Source organism: Dermochelys coriacea, chromosome 27 (genome assembly GCF_009764565.3).
Source record: "Dermochelys coriacea isolate rDerCor1 chromosome 27, rDerCor1.pri.v4, whole genome shotgun sequence".
NCBI classification, from domain to species: Eukaryota; Metazoa; Chordata; order Testudines; family Dermochelyidae; genus Dermochelys; species Dermochelys coriacea.
Window position 1 is genome coordinate 636,738 of NC_050094.1, and position 21,452 is coordinate 658,189.

Genomic DNA, 21,452 nt, shown 5'->3' on the forward strand with positions numbered 1-21,452 from the left:
GGATTGAAGTCAGGCTGACAGGCCTATAATTGCCCAGGTCATCCCATTTACCTTTTTAAAAACTGGGACACCACTAGCTGTCTTCCAGTCTTCTGGAACTTCTCTGGTGCTCCAAGACTTATTGAAAATCAACATTGACAGTCCAGCAAGCTCTTCAGCCAGGTCTTTTAAAACTCTTGGATATAAGGTATCTGGACCCACTGATTTAAAAATGTCTGACTTTAGTAACATCTGTTTAACATGCTCCAGAGCAGTGGTTCTCAATCTATTTACCATTATGGGCCACATATGCAGCTCTCTATGTGGTATGTGGGCTGTATCCACAAAATAGATATAATACCTGTATGGCCTTGAGGATGTCACATGGGCCGCAGCTGTGTGCTGATTGGGCCGCAAGTGGCTCACGGGCCGTGGATTGAGAACCACTGCTCCAGAGATACTAGTGGAATGGAAAGAGGCTAGCCTCACCATATGGCAATTCTGTGTTCTCTTGTCTCTAATGTAGGTGACATACGAGGCAATGGAGACTCGAGCCTGGAGTCTTTGCTGCTGAACAGTCTTTAGGCAGGAAAGGCCCGTAAGATGATGGGATGACACCAAAACGAGCTCACAGTGGTTCTGGAAGGTTTGGGAGCAGTGCGTCAGATTCTTCTCTGGCTTACGGGGTTTTACGTCACTAGAACTCTGACACTGCTACATTTATTCCTGGTTTATGCTGCGATGAGGGAGAAGAGACTCAGGCCCAGAGAGTCACCAATGGCTATCTGGAAATTGACATAAAAATGCCTATATTTTAGCCAAGTTTCACAGCTTTCATATCTTTTCAAACACCAAAACCCAGCTTGGGATAAGCTCCTTTCCCTGCAAACTGGCTTGTGGGTCTGCAGTTATTACGATTATTCCCTGCTTGTCGGAGCTCTGCCTGAAGCATGCCCTAGATTCCTTGGCACCTTAGCCCTCTTAGCTGGGACCCTGCTGCAGCCTTTCACGCGATCTGTGTCACCTGATCCAGAGGGTAAGTTTGAGGTCAAATGCTGGGTTTGCAGCCTTGAGTGTGTCTTGAAGATACCAAGATCCAGGGATCCTTGTTAATTTCCCTCCTAATTTCAATTGTTGGTGAGCCTCTTGCTGTAATCGAGTGAATGTCACGATGGGTGTTAACTGATGCCCGTGCAATGTTTGAAGTTCGTGTGAGCATGCAATGCATGGCTTACAGACTGCTTGCATGCCCTTGGTCTCTCTGGGTTTCAGTTCCCCAGCAGTACAATAGGGAGCACAGCCCTGCCCTACCTCACAGGGGTGTGATGAGAAAAACATGAATGAGGTTCTCAGCTCCCTTGGTAATTGGGGCCAGCCAGACAGATAGATGTGTATGGGGCAGACAGGGAGGTAATTCAATACAGAGATTCGAAGGTGACATTTAGTGTTTGGATTAGGAGTTTCCTGCTATGCTAGCCATGAAGCATCTGCTCAGTTGTTGTGGTTCTTTGTGTCTCCTGAGAGGGGTCCCAGAATGCCTGTGCAGTGTGAGAGCAGCTGACCAGCAGAGAGCTCTCAGCCCCCAGTTGAGTCACTACCCTGTCAGGTTCGAGTCTGTTCAGTTTTACTCCTAGCACACATAAGCACACCAGCCAGGAATGCACCCAAGCCAGAGCACACGGTGCGGATAGGAGTGGGCACTTCTCCACATTTAAGTAGCTGGGAGAGAGTCCATCTTGGTTGAAGGGAAAGCAAATTGTTTAACCAGCGCTGGCAAGTTGGACCCTTTTGTCTGACACAAAATATTTCCAGGTAACTGCACAGTGTTCCAGGAATGAGGGCAGCCGGCAGCCTTGCTTCCAAAGGGGAAGGATCAGTTTGGTATGTGATCTGCATTGTTCTTTCCAGGGCTGTGTTTGAGCTGGGCTTGCTAATGAGAAAACACATTTTAAAGAACTTTAATGCAACTTAGCTTTAGTCCTTTGAAACAAACTATTCAGCAAGTAAATGGCTAACCCTGAGAACTGCTTTGTTTTCACTCTGTGAGCAGTTTGGTAGCAGAAAAGACATTCAAACTGTAGCATTAATCCTATTAAAGAATTCAAACATTCCTGGGGGGAGGCTGCACTTTGTCGATTGCTCTTTTCCCTCCTGGGAGTTGTTAGAGAAGCCATAATGAAATCGAAATTCCTTTTCAATAAGTTATAAATTCACTCGAAAGGCCAGGCTGTTCTTTCCTTTCTCGTCGGGTCTCTAGCATGACTTTATAGGAAGGCTTTTGCTGATGATAGTGACAATCAATTTTTGTTGGGGGGGAGGAGGGTGTTCTCTAAAATAAACTTAAAATGAGCTGAAGGCAGAATATGGAATTAATATGTGAGATATCCCTTTCACAATATACTGAGAGGGAAATGTTTGTGGGCCAGGTTCTCAGTGTAAATCAGGACAGTTGCATTGTGGATGTACATTAGTTTCCACCAGCTGAGGATCTGGTCCAGTATGTTTAGAGCTTGGAGATCAGCTACAGTAAAACACGAAAATGACGGCTGGTCTCTGGGGTTTATTCGCAGTCTGTAGGTAGAATTCTGTTTGGAATTTCTTAGAGGTGGGCCCAATCCTGGAAAAATCAGTAGTAATTTCATTCTCGTGAGTAGCCCCATTGTGTTTGCAGGATGGGGCCTGAAATGTGCCTGAATTACTCTCTGCAGCGATTTATCCGGGCCACCAGACAAGAAACATGGTTCCACCATCTAAATGGGAATATTACAAAAGTGAAACTAGACCACAAAAAACTTGCAACCGTAAGAGGGAGATTGCATTCACCCCAAAGCCAGGAAGTGGGGCGAGGTCCAGCCCCAGGCAGAGGACCCTAACTGTATTCCCTTTTACCACACTGTTGTTATATTTCATGTGAGCGCCCAGTGCTGGGCAGTAGAATATGGCAAATAGCGCAATGTAATGCCAGGCAGAAAATGACATGGTCAAAAGTGACCGTTACATATTTAAGCAGGGAGGACATCAAATGTTAAAGACAGAAATCTCAGCTGAGCCCAGAGCCCCACTGCACTAGGTGCTGAACAAACACATAGCAAGAGACAGTACAGGACAGTATTACAAGCCAAATCGACAAAGCATGGGAGGGGGAAACTGAGGCATAGAAGGGTGAAGTGATTAACCTAAGCAGCCCACTGAAGGAGCCAGGTTAGAACTCAGATTTCTGAAAGCCCTGGACCACACTGCCTGCAAGCGTAGGTAAGTGCCTTTCTGTGCAGACCTTACAATGCAGCTTTAACTGTGAACTCACTGTCTTAACTTTCTGTCCTGAATAGCCCCATTGACTCCCATGCCTTTAACACTGAGCTAGCTTTAAAAAAACAAGGAATCAGGTGTCATTCCATGGCGCTTGTGAGCATAGCAGGAGCCCAGGGGTTCAGTTCAGAATCGGCGCTTGTGCTGAGCTCTGCCTCAGCAGAAAGTTTTCTCCATTGTCTATTTCTTATTTCAGGCTGGCCTGAATGGTTTCACGTTGCCACTATCACCCTGGCTGCCAAAATGGGTAGGGGCGTGCACAGGCATACAAATTTGGCCGCTTTTGGAGGGGCACTTTCTGTGCCCCCCATGGCCGGAGGAGCTGGTTCTCCCCCACTGCCCCGTGGCCCCAGGGCTGGTGGAGCTCACTCTCCCCTAGCAGCTGGAGGAGCTGTCATCTCCCGCCCCAGGGCCCAGGGCCAGAGGATCTCGCTTTCCCCGTCCCGACCCTGGAGGAGTTCCGTGCCCCTGCTGATTGGGTGTGTGTGTGTCCCTGCTTGCTGCCCCATGCACGCCCCTGAACATGGAACCATGCAGAGTGCTTTAAAAGTGAGCTGTAGCTCACGAAAGCTTATGCTCTAATAAATTTGTTAGTCTCTAAGGTGCCACAAGTACTCCTTTTCTTTTTGCGAATACAGACTAACACGGCTGCTACTCTGAAACCTTTGTTAAACAGGCTCTGGATTCATTTGTTGTGGGTTTCTGAATTTCTCACCGGAATCAGTGAAAACAGCAGGTGAGCGTGGAAACCAGGTGTGCAGCCTGAAAGCTAGCAGTGACACCAGCTGCTGCAACGGGGCATTGATCCGCCTGGCACTGCTGGGGAGGAGGAGCTGACTGACTTGGACCCAGAAGGGGCCACAAATTATGAGTTAGGCCCTGACAAATCATGCGATTTTTTTAAAATATCAAGGGTATTGTGGGAGTGGTGGAGATTTGGCTTCTGGTATTGGAGCACAGGAGGTGAGGGGCATGTGTTCAGCTTTGCTCCACAACCAGGAGAGCTAGAAACTTTCTTTCTTTGCAAGGAAAGCGCCTCTTGTGATCACCTGACTCCGGCAGCTGGGGCTTGAGAGAACACCAAATGTTGATGATTTAACCACATAGGGAGGGGAGCAATGCTGGCAGGAGAAAGCAAGTGGTGAGCTCCACAAAGGAAGAACTAGGGTCTGCGGGCCCTGCTAGGGACAGGCCAGAGGGAGCAGGTGGGAGGGCTGATGTAGCAATGGACCTGGGGCTGCTCTCTGAGCAGTCCCTCCCCACCATTTGCTGCAGTGGGGGTGACAGGTTGGCGGAGGCGCACCCCTGCAGCCCCAGCCCTCCCAGCCAGGCAGCACCATCCCCACTGGGTTTGCAGCAGCTGGGATATTAATCACTGGGGTAAAGGTCAGGCCGAGCTGAGAGTGTTTGCTCCATTTCCCGGCCCTGCGGAAGTGCTGGCAGCCGGCTGGCTGTGCTCCTCGGCAGTCAGGTAGGAAAACTTGGAGCTTTACTCCAGTTTATAGGATCGGACCATCCTTCTGAGTTCACCCTATGACCCTCCTTGCTCTCCCCATCCCTGCCTGCCCAGGATCCCCAGGGCAGAGACCCCAAGGGCAGACACTGGCCCTGCGAGAGCAACAATAACCTGCTCTGCTCAAGGGCTCTGGGCTTGCAAACCAGATTGTCCAAGTTCAGCTCGGCAGCTGGCCGAGCTCCCTACCCCTTTCGTGGGTCCCTGTGCCAGCAGGGCTGGGACTTGTCACTCTCTGTGCAGTTTGGAGGAAACCCACGGCACTTGGCACCTGGCGCTCCTGGGCTAGACCTGAGTATCCCACGGTTCCTGGGCCATCTGGGCCGGGCCTGGGTGGGGTCTGGGCTACCAGATCTCTGTGCAGTCTGGGCCTGGAGTGCGTATGGGTGCTCCCGGATCCCTCGGCTGTCTGGGCCCCTGTGTAAATGTTTTTGCTAACACACAACAAGGAACTCTGTTTGAATAGTGAACAGGACTCTTTGCAGTGCTGCACTCCCCCTCCCAGATCCCTGGTGCCCCAACGTCTTTCTATATCTCTCAAAGAACAGTGCACATCCCCTCCCCGCCAGCTGGGGTGCTCAGGGATTCTCATGCAGCATGTGATCATGGGGCCAGGGACCTGTGCTATTTGGGCCCAAGTCAGGTCCAGACACTGATGGGCTCTGTGTACTTGGGGCCTGGCCCCAATACAGGTACTTCCATGGGCCTGTGCTGGGTGGGCCTGTCCCAGGGTCTGGGTGCTCCTGTGTCCCTGTGAAGCAGGCCCAGCGCTGGGCAAACAACAGTGGGAAGGCTGATAGATGCAAGACAGAGACAATAAAAATACAATAATAACACAATCCTCATTTACCTGGGTTAAGGACTCCAAGATCTTCCCCAGGCAAAGACCAGGGGCAATTTTCTGCAGCTTAGCAGATTCTAAACTAAGATTTTTGGAAAAGAAGCTGAAAACAAATCAACCAATAAAAAGAAGCTCTCTTGCAATTGCTCTGGGAGTCTCAACTATCTGGGGCAGGGCCATGGACAGAGCGACATGGAGCCGAAATTGGACTGAGGGCAGAAGCAGACAGAGGAAACAGAGCAGGGTTGAGGGGCCAGCCAGGACCAGTGAGGGAGAGGGACTGGAGTGACGAAGGCAGCCTCCCAAGTGTTCAGAAATCATGAGTCAGGCCCCAAAAGTTATAAGAGTGGCTTAAAAATCATGAGATTTTAAACAGCAACAAGTTTTGGCCAAGTCACCCAACAAACAGAATGGATTGCAGTGCCAGGAGTCTCCTCACAGCGCCAGCGTGACTGCTGTCCACAGCCGGCTGGCAATTCGTTAGGCTGGCATTGACCAAGTAAAAACAACTTCATATGACCTTGGCAGACAGGTGATCATGAGTGAGAGCTGGCCAGGGGTCCAGCAACATCATCACCTCTGGCCTTGTCTCCTGAGCCTTTCTCTCTCCTCTGGCTCGTTCCGTCACAATACAAGCATGCTCTAGTCTCTCCCACCTTCAGAGAACCCACCCTGGACCCCGTTTGCTCTCTACCTACCTTCCATCTCTACGCTCATTGAATCGCTGTCTGGAGTTCCTCCTCCAGTCCCATCAAAGACCCTCTTTAACCTAGGGGCTGCCCTTGCATGCCACTGAAACTGTTATGCCTACATCTTTAATTACCTCTTCCAAGGCAAAGCTCAAAGTCTGTGCTCCATCCTCAACAGCTGCCTTTGACACCATCAACCATGAAATCTTGTCCTCCTTTAGCTGCCAGGGCTCTGTCCTCTCCTGGTTCTCTTCATACCTCTCTAACTGGTCCTTCCATTTTTCCTTCGGTGGATCCTCCTCATCGCCTCTCCAGATTCTGAGGGTTTCCACAGGGCTCCGTCCTTGGTCCCGCACTTTATCTGTGGGCAGTCGCCCCAGCAAACAAACTACCTTGGGGCTGGTGACTGATTCCCAGATCTACCTCTCGGCTCCAGACCTGTCCCCAGCCCAAACGAAGATTTCTTCCTGTCTCTCTGACGGCTTCTAGTGAATGGCTAGACATCAGCCCAAGCTCAACATGGCTAAACTCAGCTCTTAGTCTTCCCCCCCCCCAGTATTTCCACGTTATCTCCTTTCCCCATCACAGAAGACAGCACTATGATCCTGCCCGTCACTCAGGCCTGGAAACTGGGCATCCCTTGAGTCAGCCCTTTCTCTCTCTAGGTCCTCACATCAGTCTGTCTAAATCTTACTGGCTCTTTCTGCAGAACGAAAAGGAGTACTTGTGGCACCTTAGAGACTAACAAATTTATTAGAGCATAAGCTTTCGTGAGCTACAGCTCACTTATTTCTCAGCTCCGGCCTTCCCTATCCCCAGAGCTGGAGCTCTGGTCCAGACTCCCATCCTATGGCGTCCTGCTCACCACAGCATCTTCTTGGCTGGCCTTGGCGCGTGCCGTCCTGCCCCGCTCATGTCCGTTCAGAAAGTTGCTGCAGAGTTCATTTATCCAGCCTATTGCTGTGACCGCATCTCCATCCCCGTTGCATCCAGCATAAGCCGCTTGCCTTCATTCAAGTCCCCAGTCCCCACTATACCTAGCATCTCTCGTTCACTATCACAATGGCAACCCTCGCCTCTGAGCGACCCAGGAGCCTAGCCTCCATCACCCCTGCTGCTCCTTGTGCTAGGGAGGGGCCCCCCCGAACGCCTTCAAAGCCGCCCCGTTGGTCAGGCCCTCTTCAAAACTCTCCTTTGCCATGATGCCTGCAAAAGACTTGACTTGCACTAGGCTGACGGTGCTCTGGGACCACTGCCCGGCCTGCTGACCAGGACTGCCTCATTGTTCCCCTGTGCCCCCTTGTCTGTCTGTCTCCATCTGTTGCTTTGTGTCTCATATTGAGATTGTCAGCCCCGTGGGGCAGAGCCCACCTTGTGTACAGCGCCTGTCAGAGCCAGGCCCTGAGCTGCTCCTGCGTGCTGCCCGAACCATAACAGTCACGCTGGGGAAACGTGTGAGGTGGAGGCCAGGCCTGAGGTGTCCGACTGCACACACAGGGCTGCTTCAGCCGAGCTGGCTCAATGCCAGGGTACAGGGCTTTGGGAACTCTGCCCTGGCACTCTGCTGGCGCCATTACAATTGTGCTGGTTACACTAGGAGCGGGGCGTCTCTGTGACTAGCTGGGGAAGACCTGACCCTGTCCTAACTAAATGGTTTGTAACTAATGCTCCTGCGAGGCAGCGTTTAGCCAGGTCACCGGGAGGTGCCCACAACCTGACCTTCACCTTTACAGACCTTGTGTCTGTGACAGGCAGCGTGGTCTAGAGGGTAGGGCTCTGGCGTGGGAGTCAGGGAACCTGGCTTCTATTTGTGCTCTGCCGGTGACCTCGGGCAAGACCTTGCCCTTTCAATTGTCAGTTCTTTGGGGCAGGGGCTGTCTCAGGGGGTGTTAGCACCTGCACAATGGGGCCCTGCGCTTGGGTGAGGTCTGCAGGTGCCTCCATAGAATAAGTAATAACCATGCTTGTGGGTTACTCGGTTAGCTGCCATGCTCGGTGTCCTGGCGCGAGGGTCGGCGCCAGTCACTCTGGCCCTGATTAGAGCTCACAGGTCACCAGGTCTGACCCAGTTTGTCATAGAGTTTAAGGCCAGAAGGGGCCATCAGAGCCTCCAGTCTGAGCCCCTATGCAGCATCGGTCACCAAACCCCACCCAGTTGCCTCTGCACTGAGTCCAATGATATGGATTGGACGAAAGCATTACAGCCCTCCGGCAAGTGAGCTGCAGTGCGCCACTGGCAGAGAACGGGGACACCGAGGTGCCAGCATGCCAAGGCCTCTGTAGTGGCAGGGAATTGATGAGTAGGATGTGAACAGATGATCCGAGCAGGTGAACCATGCCCCACACTGCAGAGGAAGGTGAATCCCTCCCTTCCCCCAGGTCCTGCCAATCTGATCTGGGGGAAAATTCCTTCCCGAGCCTGAAGAAGATGATCAATTAGACCCTGAGTATGTGAGCAAGACATCTGAGAGAGAGGATTCTCTGCACCATCTCAGAACCCGTCTTCAGCAGCATCCATCTCTGATGCTTCAGAGGAAGGAAGAAAAAATAACCCAGACTGCATCAGGGGAAAAAAATTTCCTTCCTGACCCCAGCAGGCGACAGGCTGAAGCCTTGAAGCATGAAATTGAGAACACAGAACTGGAATGAAACCCCTGGGCCACTGAGCCCAGCCTCACACCACAGGCCACTGTGTCATACAGTCCCACTGGTCAGTTCCTGGCCAGCTGCTCTCCTCTCACTGTGTAGCTTGACCTGACGCATTAGAGCTACCAGAAATGTTTCCAATTTTGACATTTCTACGAAGTTTGGAATTTTGAACAATTGAAAAATAAATGGAAATTTGGGTGAGAATCCCTCTCTCCCCTGCCCCATTCATTCTTTGGCCCGCTATAGACGGATCCTATCAAGTCGTAAGGAGTTTGGAGTGTTCCATTCTGAAATTGGAAACAATGGGGGGAAAGTTTCAAAAATGGTTGTGAAATGTTTCCCCATGTTTCCCTGGCCAGCCGTCTCTCTACGGAGACATTTGCTTCTTTAGAGTTTTCCAGATCATCTGAGCAGTGATGGGTCATGACACTTGCTCTCTGGGCGCTCACTCTGTGCTGCTTTGTTCCAGCTAAAGCATTTCTGGAGGTGCCTTATGGGATGGAACTGCACATCTGACTGCGCCCAGGAGAGCAGCTTGTCAGCAATGGAAACCGTGGTGATAGTTGCCATCAGCGTGCTAGCTACTATCTTCCTGGCGTCCTTTGTGGCGCTTGTGGTGGTTTGCAGGCAGCGCTACTGCCGGCCCAAGGATCTCCTGAACCATTATGATACCAAGTAAGTGTCCAGCCCCCTCCTCCACTCGCACCAAATTAATAAGGAGGAAGCAAAAAGAATGATGGAAAAGCAGAAGGAAGGGCCAAGTGCCTGCAGATTTCAGAGCTGCTGGTACAGACGAGCCAGTGCTCAGTGCACCAGAGATGCCCTGCAGAACCTTCCACTGCCAGGTCAGGCTGTCTGCCCAGCTTGACAGCCACAGCAGTGAGCGCCTCTGCCGGCAGCAATGTGCCGGGGCGGGGGGAGTGATTTGGTGTCTGACGACTGACACAGAAATGGCAAGAGAACTAATGCAGAGAGTGTGACGGCAGAGAAAAGCCTTGTCCTCATTAGAAAACTATATGGCTTTGACTGCACTGCTGGCCTAAGGCAGTGCACCCCAGGGTGCGGATGTGGTTACATGGAGATCAAAGTGCTTTACGAAGTGGGAAGGGGAATAGCTACAAGACACCTTTATCCCAGTGTAACCACATCCATGCCAGTGGGGTGCATTGCCTTGGGCCAGCGATCCGCTCCCCCGAACCATCAGCGTTATATAAACCTGGGGGGTTGGACAGGCCAAAGGAGTTAGAAACTCAGATCCCATTGAAAATCAATCAGAGCAGAGTGCCCATCTCCCTTACGCTCCTTTGAAAACCAGCATAGATGGTTTCTTTTCATTTCCTGTCCCAGCCCCGCAGGCCGAGGAGGAGAGAGAGAACAAAGCACATGAGACAGATGTGCAGTCACGTCACTTTGTGCATGACCGGAAGGTGCTCAGATACTGGGGTGATGAGGAACCTACATAGACTAGACTAGACTAGACTAACATTTGTATGTGACAAGGAGACTGTTCCCCAGTGGACGAGTCTGTGCGTACGATGAGAACAACAAGCTGCCACCAGCATTGAGCAAACGTTCGGGCAGGAATCTGAACTGACCACTGACCCCCTCCCACTCTGTCAGCTCAGCCTGTGCAGACTCAGGGACGCTCAGTCAGTTCTGAGCGTCCCAGGTGGCGGTTTTCCCCGGGGTAACAGAACAGAAAATCCAGGTGGGTCAGTAATAGTGTTTCTAACGTTTCCAAGAGAGAATTTCTCGCAGAACCCGAAGGGCCACACCCGCCAGAGCCCAGCACCTTGGAACATCATTTACACTCAGGCAGCATGCTACGTGCCCACCTTCTGAAAAGCAGGACCCATGGGACAGTCTCAAGTTGGGCTCCCAAAATCACAGGTCACTTTTGAAAATCTTGGCCAGATGCAGCTGAAAGTAGAGGGCTCTAACAGCTTAAACTCTGCCGTTGACAAAGGGAGTTAGGCACCTAAATGTCTTTGAGGCTCTGGGCGTTAGGCACTCTTGGATATTGTCCCCTCAGGCTCTTCGGTCACTTTGGGTCAGACTTAGAAAGATAGTCGGGCACCCAAAGCTGGAACTAGGAGCTGGGCAGGATTTTCAAAAGCACCTAGGCAAGTTAGGTGCTAACTTGTATTGAAATCCATGGGGCTTGGGCACCAACCTGTTTGGAACTGCCCCTAGGTGCCTAAAGTCCTTTGTAAATCTGACCCTTGGGTGCTTAGAAAACGTGTCCCTTAGTTATTGCCATCACGACTGCCCTCCTGTGCCAAGTGCTGAATGACCCATTCCTGTTTGTTCCAGACCGATCGTCGACCTTATTGGGGCGATGGAGACACAGTCGGAGCCCTCGGAGCTGGAGCTGGACGACGTTGTGATAACAAACCCCCACATCGAGGCCATTCTAGAGAATGAGGACTGGATTGAAGATGCTTCGTAAGAATTTCAAAGCTGCCTCTTGGGTGATCTTTAGAACGGGCTCCCAAGCTCTGCCTGGTTACCTGCCTTGGCTCCAGGATGGTTGCTGCTGCTTGGGCCAAAGCCTGCCTTGGGAGCAAGCTTTTATCTAGAGCAAAATCACTTACTGTAGGCAGCAGGATGGTCTAGTGGAGCAGCCTTGGCCTAAGTATCAGGAGACCCAGATTCTAGCTCCAGCTCTCCTGGTGACCCCATCCCCCTCTGGCTGAGTAGACTGTAAACTCCTTGGGGCAAAGCCTGGTCCCCAGGCACTGCTCTAATACAAAGCACAATCATTCAGGGCCCCATTGCCTAAAGGCAGAGCCTGCATATCTGTTGAGCCATGAGTGCAGTTGGTGCCTCATGTGTGTCACCTGACAGTTGTGCAAACCCAGGTGTGTTCAGGGCCCTAATTTGCAACTCCAAATACTTGTGGTTCAAAGCCCTGGCCACAATGTTTGTACCCAGGTGCAAAAATGGAAGCCAGGTCTGGAATCTCTGGCTTGATTTCAAGTGCTCTGAGCCATTCCTTGTCAGGGTGGTTGGTGGGGTTTGGTGTGAGGAATTTTCCTTGGTGTGGGCGTGATTCTTCTTCGAAACACAGACCCTAGAGGGGGGGAGTTAACAAGCTAGTAAAGATTCAGAGACTTGAAGGCCAGAAAGGACCCTCCTCTAGTCCAGCATCCTGCCTAGCACAAAGGATCACAGAGGTTGAGGTTAAGGCCAGAAGGGGCCACCAGACCATCTAACCCAGGGGTTCCTGTGTTAGGTGCGAGACTCACCAAGGGACTTAGGCTTTGATCTGTCTCTTTAAGCATCTACATCCAATATCTGGGCACTGCTGACACTCGGAAACGCTACTCAGCTGCTACCTCGCCCTGGAGGCACCTTGATCCCCCTCAGGTGAGGTCTCCATGATGGGGACTGTAGCAGCAGAGTCCGGTGCCATAGCTCTGCCAGCATAACCATGTAGTGCAGATGCAGCCTGCAGCTCTGGAAGGGGGTTTTCCATCCACCTCCCTGAGCGACAGGAGCTAGGGGGTTAGGTTGGCATAGCCCCAGCTATGCACTAAGCTGCCTGTGTCTGACCTTTGTCCCCCCCGACTGACACGTGCCCCACTTCTAAGCCTCAGCGTGATTCTAAGACCGTGAGAGCTGCCCATGCGGCTCGGAGCATGTGGCTGGTGTGCTCAGAGCACGCCGACCCCATGCAGACTGCTAAGAAGTAATGGAGAGAAGGAGGATGCGTGTGGTGGGAACACACAGCCCCAAGGGTGGGGTGCTCACAGGGGAGTGGGAGACCCATGTTTGCACGCTGGCTCTGCCTGTCATGTAACAGGGATCTGAACCCCGGCACTCGCCCCATCTGTGCCCTCGGACCAGGCTAGAGAGTCGAGGGCGTGCTCCCTCCCTCGTGATACATTGAGTTAGGTGTTCAAAATGGAAGGGCTCCGACAGGAGAGACTGAGAGAACCTCACCCAGCATGTGCAATAGCCTGGTGGTCAGGGCACTCCCCTGAAATGTGGCAAGGCTGAAAGCAAGTCCCTGTCCCCAGACAGAGCAGGGGTTGGAAACGGGTCTGCACACCTCAGGGGAATGCACTGATCCTGGGCTGCTGGTTGTAGCCAGGCAGGGTCTCTCGCTCTCTCTGGTTTAGCATAAGAAAGGGCTGGCCTGGCTCAGGCACCCACTCCAGGACAGCCAGGGTCCGCGCTGTGAATCCCGAGGGAAGGGAGGCATCTCCCTCTGGCCTGTCAGGCAGACACCTACAGCCCAGAACTATAGGGATCAGGGTGCCCAAGTAACCTGGTGGATCTTGGCCCTAAGCCCTGCACCCGTCCTCTGCAGCCACTCCCTGCTCTGCTGGCTGGCCACTGAGAATCCCAGTCTTAGGTGCAGAGCCTTCCCTTTGCATTGTATGAGGCCCATGGGCACCGAGCTTGGGGCTGTGGATTCCGCTGGGTGGCAGGGCACCTCCGGCTGATGCTCCGGTGCTGAGCAGAGCAGCACCCGAAGGTCCCTCGGTGACAGTAGCCCCATGCTCAGAATACCTCTGCTGGAAAGAGAGCTCCAGCCGTGGGTGAAAGAGTCACGTGAGGGAGAACCCACCTCCTCCCTCAGCAGGCGGTGACATGACTTAATCATAGAATCATAGAATATCAGGGTTGGAAGGGACCCCAGAAGGTCATCTAGTCCAACCCCCTGCTCAAAGCAGGACCAAGTCCCAGTTAAATCATCCTAGCCAGGGCTTTGTCAAGCCTGACCTTAAAAACCTCTAAGGAAGGAGATTCTACCACCTCCCTAGGTAACGCATTCCAGTGTTTCACCACCCTCTTAGTGAAAAAGTTTTTCCTAATATCCAATCTAAACCTCCCCCATTGCAACTTGAGACCATTACTCCTCGTTCTGTCATCTGCTACCATTGAGAACAGTCTAGAGCCATCCTCTTTGAAACCCCCTTTCAGGTAGATGAAAGCAGCTATCAAATCCCCCCTCATTCTTCTCTTATGCAGACTAAACAATCCCAGCTCCCTCAGCCTCTCCTCATAAGTCATGTGCTCTAGACCCCTAATCATTTTTGTTGCCCTTCGCTGTACTCTTTCCAATTTATCCACATCCTTCTTGTAGTGTGGGGCCCAAAACTGGACACAGTACTCCAGATGAGGCCTCACCAGTGTCGAATAGAGGGGAACGATCACGTCCCTCGATCTGCTCGCTATGCCCCTACTTATACATCCCAAAATGCCATTGGCCTTCTTGGCAACAAGGGCACACTGCTGACTCATATCCAGCTTCTCGTCCACTGTCACCCCTAGGTCCTTTTCCGCAGAACTGCTGCCGAGCCATTCGGTCCCTAGTCTGTAGCGGTGCATTGGATTCTTCCATCCTAAGTGCAGGACCCTGCACTTATCCTTATTGAACCTCATTAGATTTCTTTTGGCCCAATCTTCCAATTTGTCTAGGTCCTTCTGTATCCTATCCCTCCCCTCCAGCGTATCTACCACTCCTCCCAGTTTAGTATCATCCGCAAATTTGCTGAGAGTGCAATCCACACCATCCTCCAGATCATTTATGAAGATATTGAACAAAACGGGCCCCAGGACTTGCGCTGCAGCGGCAGCTGTGCTGTAGCGTAGACACTCACTACAGTGACAGAAGCAGGTTTTCCACCCCCTCGAGAGGCACTGGCCTGGGAGGTGGAAGAATTCCACTGGCAACTTAGCCGTGTCCACACTGGGCTTAGCGCGGTTTAACTGTGTCTCTCAGGGGGTGAATTTTCACATTGCTCAGCCACGTAGGCAGTTGACCTCAGTTTTAGGTGAGGACCAGGTCTTCCCACCCTGTTAGACAAGTGCACCCTGCTTCCAGCCGGATCGCTAAGGGCTTGGTTGTGAAGTAACATTGTGATGATATCTGAGTGAGGTCTGCAGTGAGTTCTGCTCTGTGGAGCCCATGGTAAATGCTTAGCTGATGAAGTTTCAGCTGGTGGACAGAAGAAGAGCTGGTAACAAGACAGACAGCTTTCCTAACCAAAGGCATTCTCTTTCTTCACAGGGGCCTGGTCTCTCACTGCATCGCCATCCTCAAGGTAAGTCCCCCACAGAACTGCCTCCCCCATGTATTAACCCATGCTGCTGTGCAGGGAATCAGTGCCAGGAAATAAGCAAGGGGTCTGGAGGATTCTCCGAGAGGCTTTGGGCTCGATCCAAACAGGATCCAAACAGATTTACACTCCGGCGTGGCAGCTCTTAAGGAATCCACAGCCCCGGGCCAGGCCCCCAGGCTCCCTGTATGATGCATGGGCAGAGCTGGGCACCTAAGAATGGGCTTCTCGGAAGGCAGAGAGATGATCAGGGAGCCACCTACACTAGCCAGCAGGAAATGCTAAGGGGTGAGGTGGAGCCTAAGCCCTGCCCCCCCAAGGGATTTGGGCAGCCATCTCTCTGCTTGGGATTCTCAGCTGAGAACCCTCTCCTGGGGCCAGCTCAGCCCGGCATAGTCACTGTGCCCTTATGCCAAATACCCGCTGGTTAGCTCCCCTGGGATGTAGGAAACCCAGGTTGCAGTCTCCACTCTGCCTGGCTGGGAGCAGGGACTCAAACCCAAGTCTCCCCTCCCACAAGGAGGTGTTCTGGGGTGGGAGTCCCACCAGCTCTCCTGCTGAAGTTGTTCTACTGCGTATGAAATCCGTAAATAGTCATTGGCCTGAGAAATGTGTCTCCCAGGGAAGCACCCTAACCACTTGGCTGCCAAGTCCTTCCCTCTCGCTGGCCTCTAATGAGCCAACCTGATCACTTCTTGCACTCTCAACAGATTTGTCACACTTTGACAGAGAAGCTCGTTGCAATGACAATGGGCTCTGGGGCCAGAATGAAATCCCCCGCGAGCCTGAGTGACGTTATTGTGGTCGCAAAGCGGATCAGCCCCAGGTAAGTGGAGGGGATTGGCAGCCTGTTTCGGCTGGGAGCGTACAGCTTCAACTTGATCTGCAGTTCCAAAGGGCAGGCAACTCCTGGAAGCATCAGGCATTTGCAATAGCCCCTGAATGACAGCATGGGCAAATTCACAGTCGTGCTGACCCCAAACATTCAAAACTCATGTGAGGTTTCAAATCTCATGAGATCGTAACAATAATAAATAGCTTTTGATTTGCAGTTTGGTCTTTGAGCCATTGGGGTCCCATTCCCAAGCCTTTCTCCACAGCCACAGGGGCTAGAACCTTCCTTGTTTTTTTTTAAATGCAAGCTGAGAGTCTCACCTGATCACAAGACTCCAGGAGCTGAGGCTTTAAGAAAAACACCAATTATCAATGAGACTTGGCAATGCTGTGTGGCTCTTCCTGCCCAGCAGAGAGCTTGTCATTTTAAGGATCAAAACCAACACTTTGCGTTTCAGCCAGAAAGCAAGCTGGAAACCAGTGCCATCTGTGACAGGTCTCAAGAGCCCATTTCCCAGGGCTCAGCACCCACAACTGGGGCCAGATTCTCAAAAGAGCTCCGCTCCAGTTAGGCACCTCAATAAGTGTCTGGTTTGGCTGGGGATTGGCATATGAATCTAAAAGCCAAGCTCCCATTGGCCTCCGGTGGGCCTTGTGCTCCTAAATCACTTAGACACTTTTGAAATGGCCACCCTTTAATCTCAGTGGGGGCCGCAGGGCAAGAGGCACTTTTGCAGATCTGGGCACTACTCCCTTGAGCTGCCAAATGGGAGCTGGACTCTTATGAAAATCAGCCCCCCCCCTTGTGGGAATTCCTGCAATGCTGACTCTAGGCGCCTTCCTGCACTGGAGGGGTTCACAGTCAGCGGGAGAGATGCCAGGCTCTAAAACGTGCTCGCTGAGGGAAAAAGCCAAACCACTACCAGGGCACTTGCAAAATACAGTGAGAAACAAGCAACGCTCGCTCTCTCTTCCCCCTAGGGTGGATGATGTTGTGAGGTCAATGTACCCACCTCTGGATCCCAAGCTTCTGGATGCACGGTAAGCTCTGGGCGAGGTTCCCAAAGACACTAGCTCTTAGGGTGTCATTCTTTAGCCAAAGGAGAACAGCGTCAAGGGACACATCCCCACAGGAATGCCCCATAGCCCAGTGGTGAGGATACTGCCCTGGGGGGTGCTGATTCCTGTTCAAATCCCTTCTCAGCAGGCAGAGCGGGACTTGAACTGGGGTCTTCCCCACACCCCAGGGGAGCAGCCTAATCCCTTGGCTAGAAATGATGAGGGGGGTCTTCCTGCCAGCTCCTCTCCCACTGCCTTTGTACATCAGGTCTTTAGGGTCCCGAGCAAGAAGGCACACTCCGAGCACACCTGCCAACTTGGGTCCCACAGGAAGTTAGGCAGAGGGTCGCCTGCCTTCCCCCAGTTCACACGTCCTGCTGAGACGTCTGGATGCCGAGTGGGGGCTACAGCATGCAGGCAGAAACATGGGCACCCAGACAACTTTTACTGCAAAAATGTGGTGCCCAGAGGGTTTAGGCACTTACAGAGTTTGACAGCTGCTGAGCAGGGGGGCTCGTGAATCCCAGTTAGGCCTGATTCTGGGACTTAGGCACCTACCCTAGCAGTTAGGTGCCCACGTCCTGTTGTGGACAAGCTCCGTATTATTATTTATATTCCTACATTACTGCCCTGGTGGAGTTTGCGCCTTGTTCTGGCACACACATTCCTTCCCAGTGCTCCAGGAGAAACTAATGCTATGGAAACATGCTGTTTGAATCCATCCCGAGGGCCCATCCTTTCCCGGACTTCCCCCAAGAGCGAGGAGCAGCTGGGTCATGGGAGTGAATTAGTGTGTGGGCTGTGGGAAGGTGCTCACGCCCCAGGAGATGAGTAAGGTCTCCCGCACTTGCATGCAAGGCTCTGGCATGTTACCACGAGCCCATGATCAGGGTCAGTGCCCCACTCTGAGAGTCACAGCTTGGCCCTTGCCTCCCCCTTGCTCAAGGGAGATGTTTCCTGGGCTAGCCCCTCCCCTATGGCAGGTGCCGGCTCCTCCAGCACAGCTGAGCCTGGGTTGGGGATGGAGTCCCAGCTCCAGCCACTCCCCACCTGCCTGCCCACTCCTCACCCACATGTGAGGCCCATATTGGCTGCGCTCTGCAGCATGTTGGTGATGCAGGTGGAGCGCTCAGTGGGATACAGGGTCCCTTTCACCTCCATAGACCCCTGCATGGGCACAGGCTGCGGGTCGTGATTTAATGACCTCGAGGTGATCAGCTTGGGCTGGAGAGAAGGGGAAGGATCCAAAGAGACACTTGACATGTACAGAGGGCCGCGGCCGTACAGGCACCACCAGGATGGAAGCAGCGTCCTGGTGTAACACACACTCATCCTGGGTGTGGATTACACTGGCAAACGGGCACATCTCTGCACGGCCATCTGCAGCCAAGAGTCAGCTGCTGTCGTTTGGGCCATTGTCAGGAGCTGGGCCAAGCATGCTGGGTATAGAGGCAGCAGCAGCAGCCATCTTTACTAGTGAGATAGCGGCCATCTTTGCTGAGGGCAGGAGCAGCTTTGTGCCCATGGGGCATCTCCTGGCCCACTGTAACTTGTGGGAAACTGCAACCATTGAGAGGGATGGTTTAATGGCAAAGAGAGACATGAACAGCATTAATGGTCTGTCTTAACTGCAACTAGTGCCCTCCTAGGTGCATTTGTCACTCGTCTGCAGCGAGCTTAACTGCATGGAAAGTGGCAGGACACTGATGGGCCATTTATTAGCAAAAGAGGTGAGAGAAGGCGAGAGTCTGCAGACGTTTCTTTTCTTAGAGTTGATTGAAAATCTCTCCCCACTAATTCCATCTGTACGCACAGATTCTGTGCTGCGCGCTGGGGGGGGGTACGCTAGGTTCTGCTGCCTCTGGAACAAAGGGGTTAAAGAACAATAATCGCGACAGATGTGCTCAGGGGCCGACTGAGAACAGGGCTCGGTTTGCACAGGGCTGGCCAAACAGTCCCAGTATTACGTGAAAACACAAACCCAGCCTTAACGCAGAAACATAAATGTGACAGTTCTTGGGGTACCCAGGACAGTGGGTCATCTTGTTCCTCCCCTGCCTTCAGCGAGAGGAAAAATTACTTGAGCTTAACTGGGTGTCAACTCCCTGACACTTCCAGTCTGTTGGCCCCCCAAACCATCTCCCCAGGGCTGTGCCAGCCCATACTTTGCCTTGCCAGTTAACAAGAGGTGCATCCGGCCCTCTGAGCCCCTTGGAAGTGTCCGCTGTAGTATCCAGTCCCTTATCCACTGAGCTCTCACAGAATAGCAGGTTTGCTGCCTCCCAGGAACAGGGCATGAAAGTGTGTATGACTCAAGTCAGGATCTGCACCCTGTAGAACACCCAGCACTGGGGTATCATTATAGTGAAACCAACAACGTGCTTATTAGCAGAGATGAGAGCTTCAAGCGCAAGTGAGCAAAGGTACTGGAAACCAAAGGCTCCCTCGAAAACCAAATCCGAACGCAACGTCTAAAGTCTAAATTTAGCAGGCTACGCTCTGGCTAAGGCCATTTCTTGCGCCCAAATGTCCATTGTGGCATTGCCCGCCAGGGCAGGCCGGCATACTGTTTTCATGAATGGAATCAGGCTGTCCAGTTCCTGCCTGGGAGTGTCTCTTTGTCTTCTGCTTGTATCCCCAGAGGTCATTGTTTGTCCTCAGAGACAGTAAAACCCCCCATTGCTTGTTTCCTGGAGTGCTCTTCCCTGCTGATGGCCCATTCCTCTGTCCACTTCATCTGTAACTGCAGCTTTCACCGTGCAAGCTCACAATGCTGAATTAGAGAGAGATATGCCTCTGACCTCCTGTCTGGAAAACACCTGCCTTCCTCTTTGGTTGGTGACAGATGTTAAAGCATAGTGTCAGTGCCCACACCTCAGTTCTGAACTGCACCTGTGCAACCATTGTACACCAAGATTAACGCTCACTCTGACCGAGGAACTCCCAGGCTATCACTAATGGAGAAGTGCCAGGAAAGCGGTGCACTAGGGCAGTGAATTTGCTAGGCCTGCCAGGAGCTGCTATTACACCACGGTGAACACCATGGGCCTCTGTGTCCCAACACAGGACTGCTGGGTTTATGCAGTGCCTGGGGCTTGGGCCACTACTGCAATAGTCTTAATACCGCTATATAATAACACCACCGCTTGGCTACTGTGTCACGCTCAGAGTGCATTACAAAGGAAATCCATACAAGTATCCCTAGTGTACAAAGGGGGAAACTGAGGCACAGAGCGGGGCAGTGACTTGGCCATGGTCACCCACAGGCCAGTGGCAGAGTCAGGCCTAGAACCTAGGTCTCGCATCCCAGTCCACTAAGCTGTCCACTAGGCCACACAGCCTCCTGCTGAGAGATTAATAAAGCTACTGGTTGATAAAGCCCCTTTTTGGCATGTCCCGTCCCATCCCTGAGCAGCATCACCAGGGGACGGTGCAGCGGCCAGACCTCCTGTCCAGGCGCCGTGTTTATAGAGGCCTGTGTTGTTGTCCTCAAGCACTTGTAACAGCATCCCGGTTGCCTTGCAGGACAACAGCCCTGCTGCTGTCTGTCAGCCACCTCGTCCTGGTGACCAGGAACGCCTGCCACCTAACCAGTGGCATGGACTGGATCGACCAATCGCTGTCTGCCGCGGAGGAGCACATGACGGTGCTGCGCGAAGCTGCTCTGGCCACCGAACCCGAGAGAAGCATCGCAGGGGGCGCAGAAAGCTTCCTGCAGGAGCAGTCTGCCATCTGACGGAGGTGGCACGGCCTGCCCTGGTGAGGGCTTATGCTCCCGTGTTCTCAGGGCATCCATGCCGCTGCTCGGTGCACTGAGGTGGTCAAATATTTGCATGAGCCATGCAGAGCTATTAGTATATTGACACTGAACTGTTACCAGAGGTAGCTAAGGCAATGCGCTTCTGCCGGTCCCCTGCTGCTTTGTAGTTTGGTTGAAGTGGGGCTCTGATTAATAAAATCCCATGAGAAATCAGACCGTGGGAGGGGTTTATTAAGCTGATACCAGAGGCTGCTCCTGTTTCTAAATACACCCCAGGGTGAAACTCAGTAAACTCTGGCCCCCATCCTGTGGCTGCTGCAGCGCTCTGCAGAGCCTCACCTGCTAGGAATTTGCTGCAAAGCTGATTTAAGGGGTTTCCAAGCAAGATCCCCTGCCTGGCACCAGCGGGTTCCCCAGGAGTAGGGCTGGCACAATAGCCCTGCACCACCTCCTGCAGGCAGTCCCCAGCGTAAGGCCACCAGGGACAGGAGGAGATGTGTTAGCGGAGGGAGCAGACATGCACTGGGCCCCTGCTAGTCTGGGGCAGTGGAGCAGCCCATGGGAGGCTGTTCAATGGCGCCATAGGGTACCCCAGCCAGACTTTGTCCTGGAGGAGCAATGGTGGCATAACGCTGTGCCACCCCCTGCCCATCCCTCTCCCATGCTGCATCTCCTGAGAGGCACAGACTGGCCTTCTCGGTAAGGTGAAGCTTCTTATCAGCCCGGGGCAGCGTTCCCTGGGGACCAA

General features: G+C 52.7%; 1 protein-coding gene across 3 annotated transcripts; it reads left to right on the plus strand.

Moving 5' to 3' along the window:
• The first annotated feature begins 1,598 nt into the window (after positions 1 to 1,598).
• TMEM98 (transmembrane protein 98) lies at positions 1,599 to 20,917 on the plus strand. Of its 3 annotated transcripts, none has more exons than XM_038385589.2 (7): positions 1,599 to 1,860; positions 9,450 to 9,655; positions 11,294 to 11,425; positions 15,003 to 15,036; positions 15,762 to 15,877; positions 16,867 to 16,926; positions 20,470 to 20,917. In XM_038385589.2, exons 2-7 carry the CDS (start codon positions 9,474 to 9,476, stop codon positions 20,678 to 20,680), a joined length of 735 nt encoding a protein of 244 aa, XP_038241517.1. In that variant the 5' UTR covers positions 1,599 to 1,860; positions 9,450 to 9,473; the 3' UTR covers positions 20,681 to 20,917. The 3 variants fall into 3 exon arrangements, with proteins under 3 accessions (XP_038241517.1, XP_038241518.1, XP_043359380.1); XM_038385590.2 differs by having other exon boundaries at positions 1,599 to 1,791; XM_043503445.1 differs by lacking the exon at positions 1,599 to 1,860 and adding an exon at positions 4,674 to 4,759.
• Positions 20,918 to 21,452: the final 535 nt, after the last annotated feature.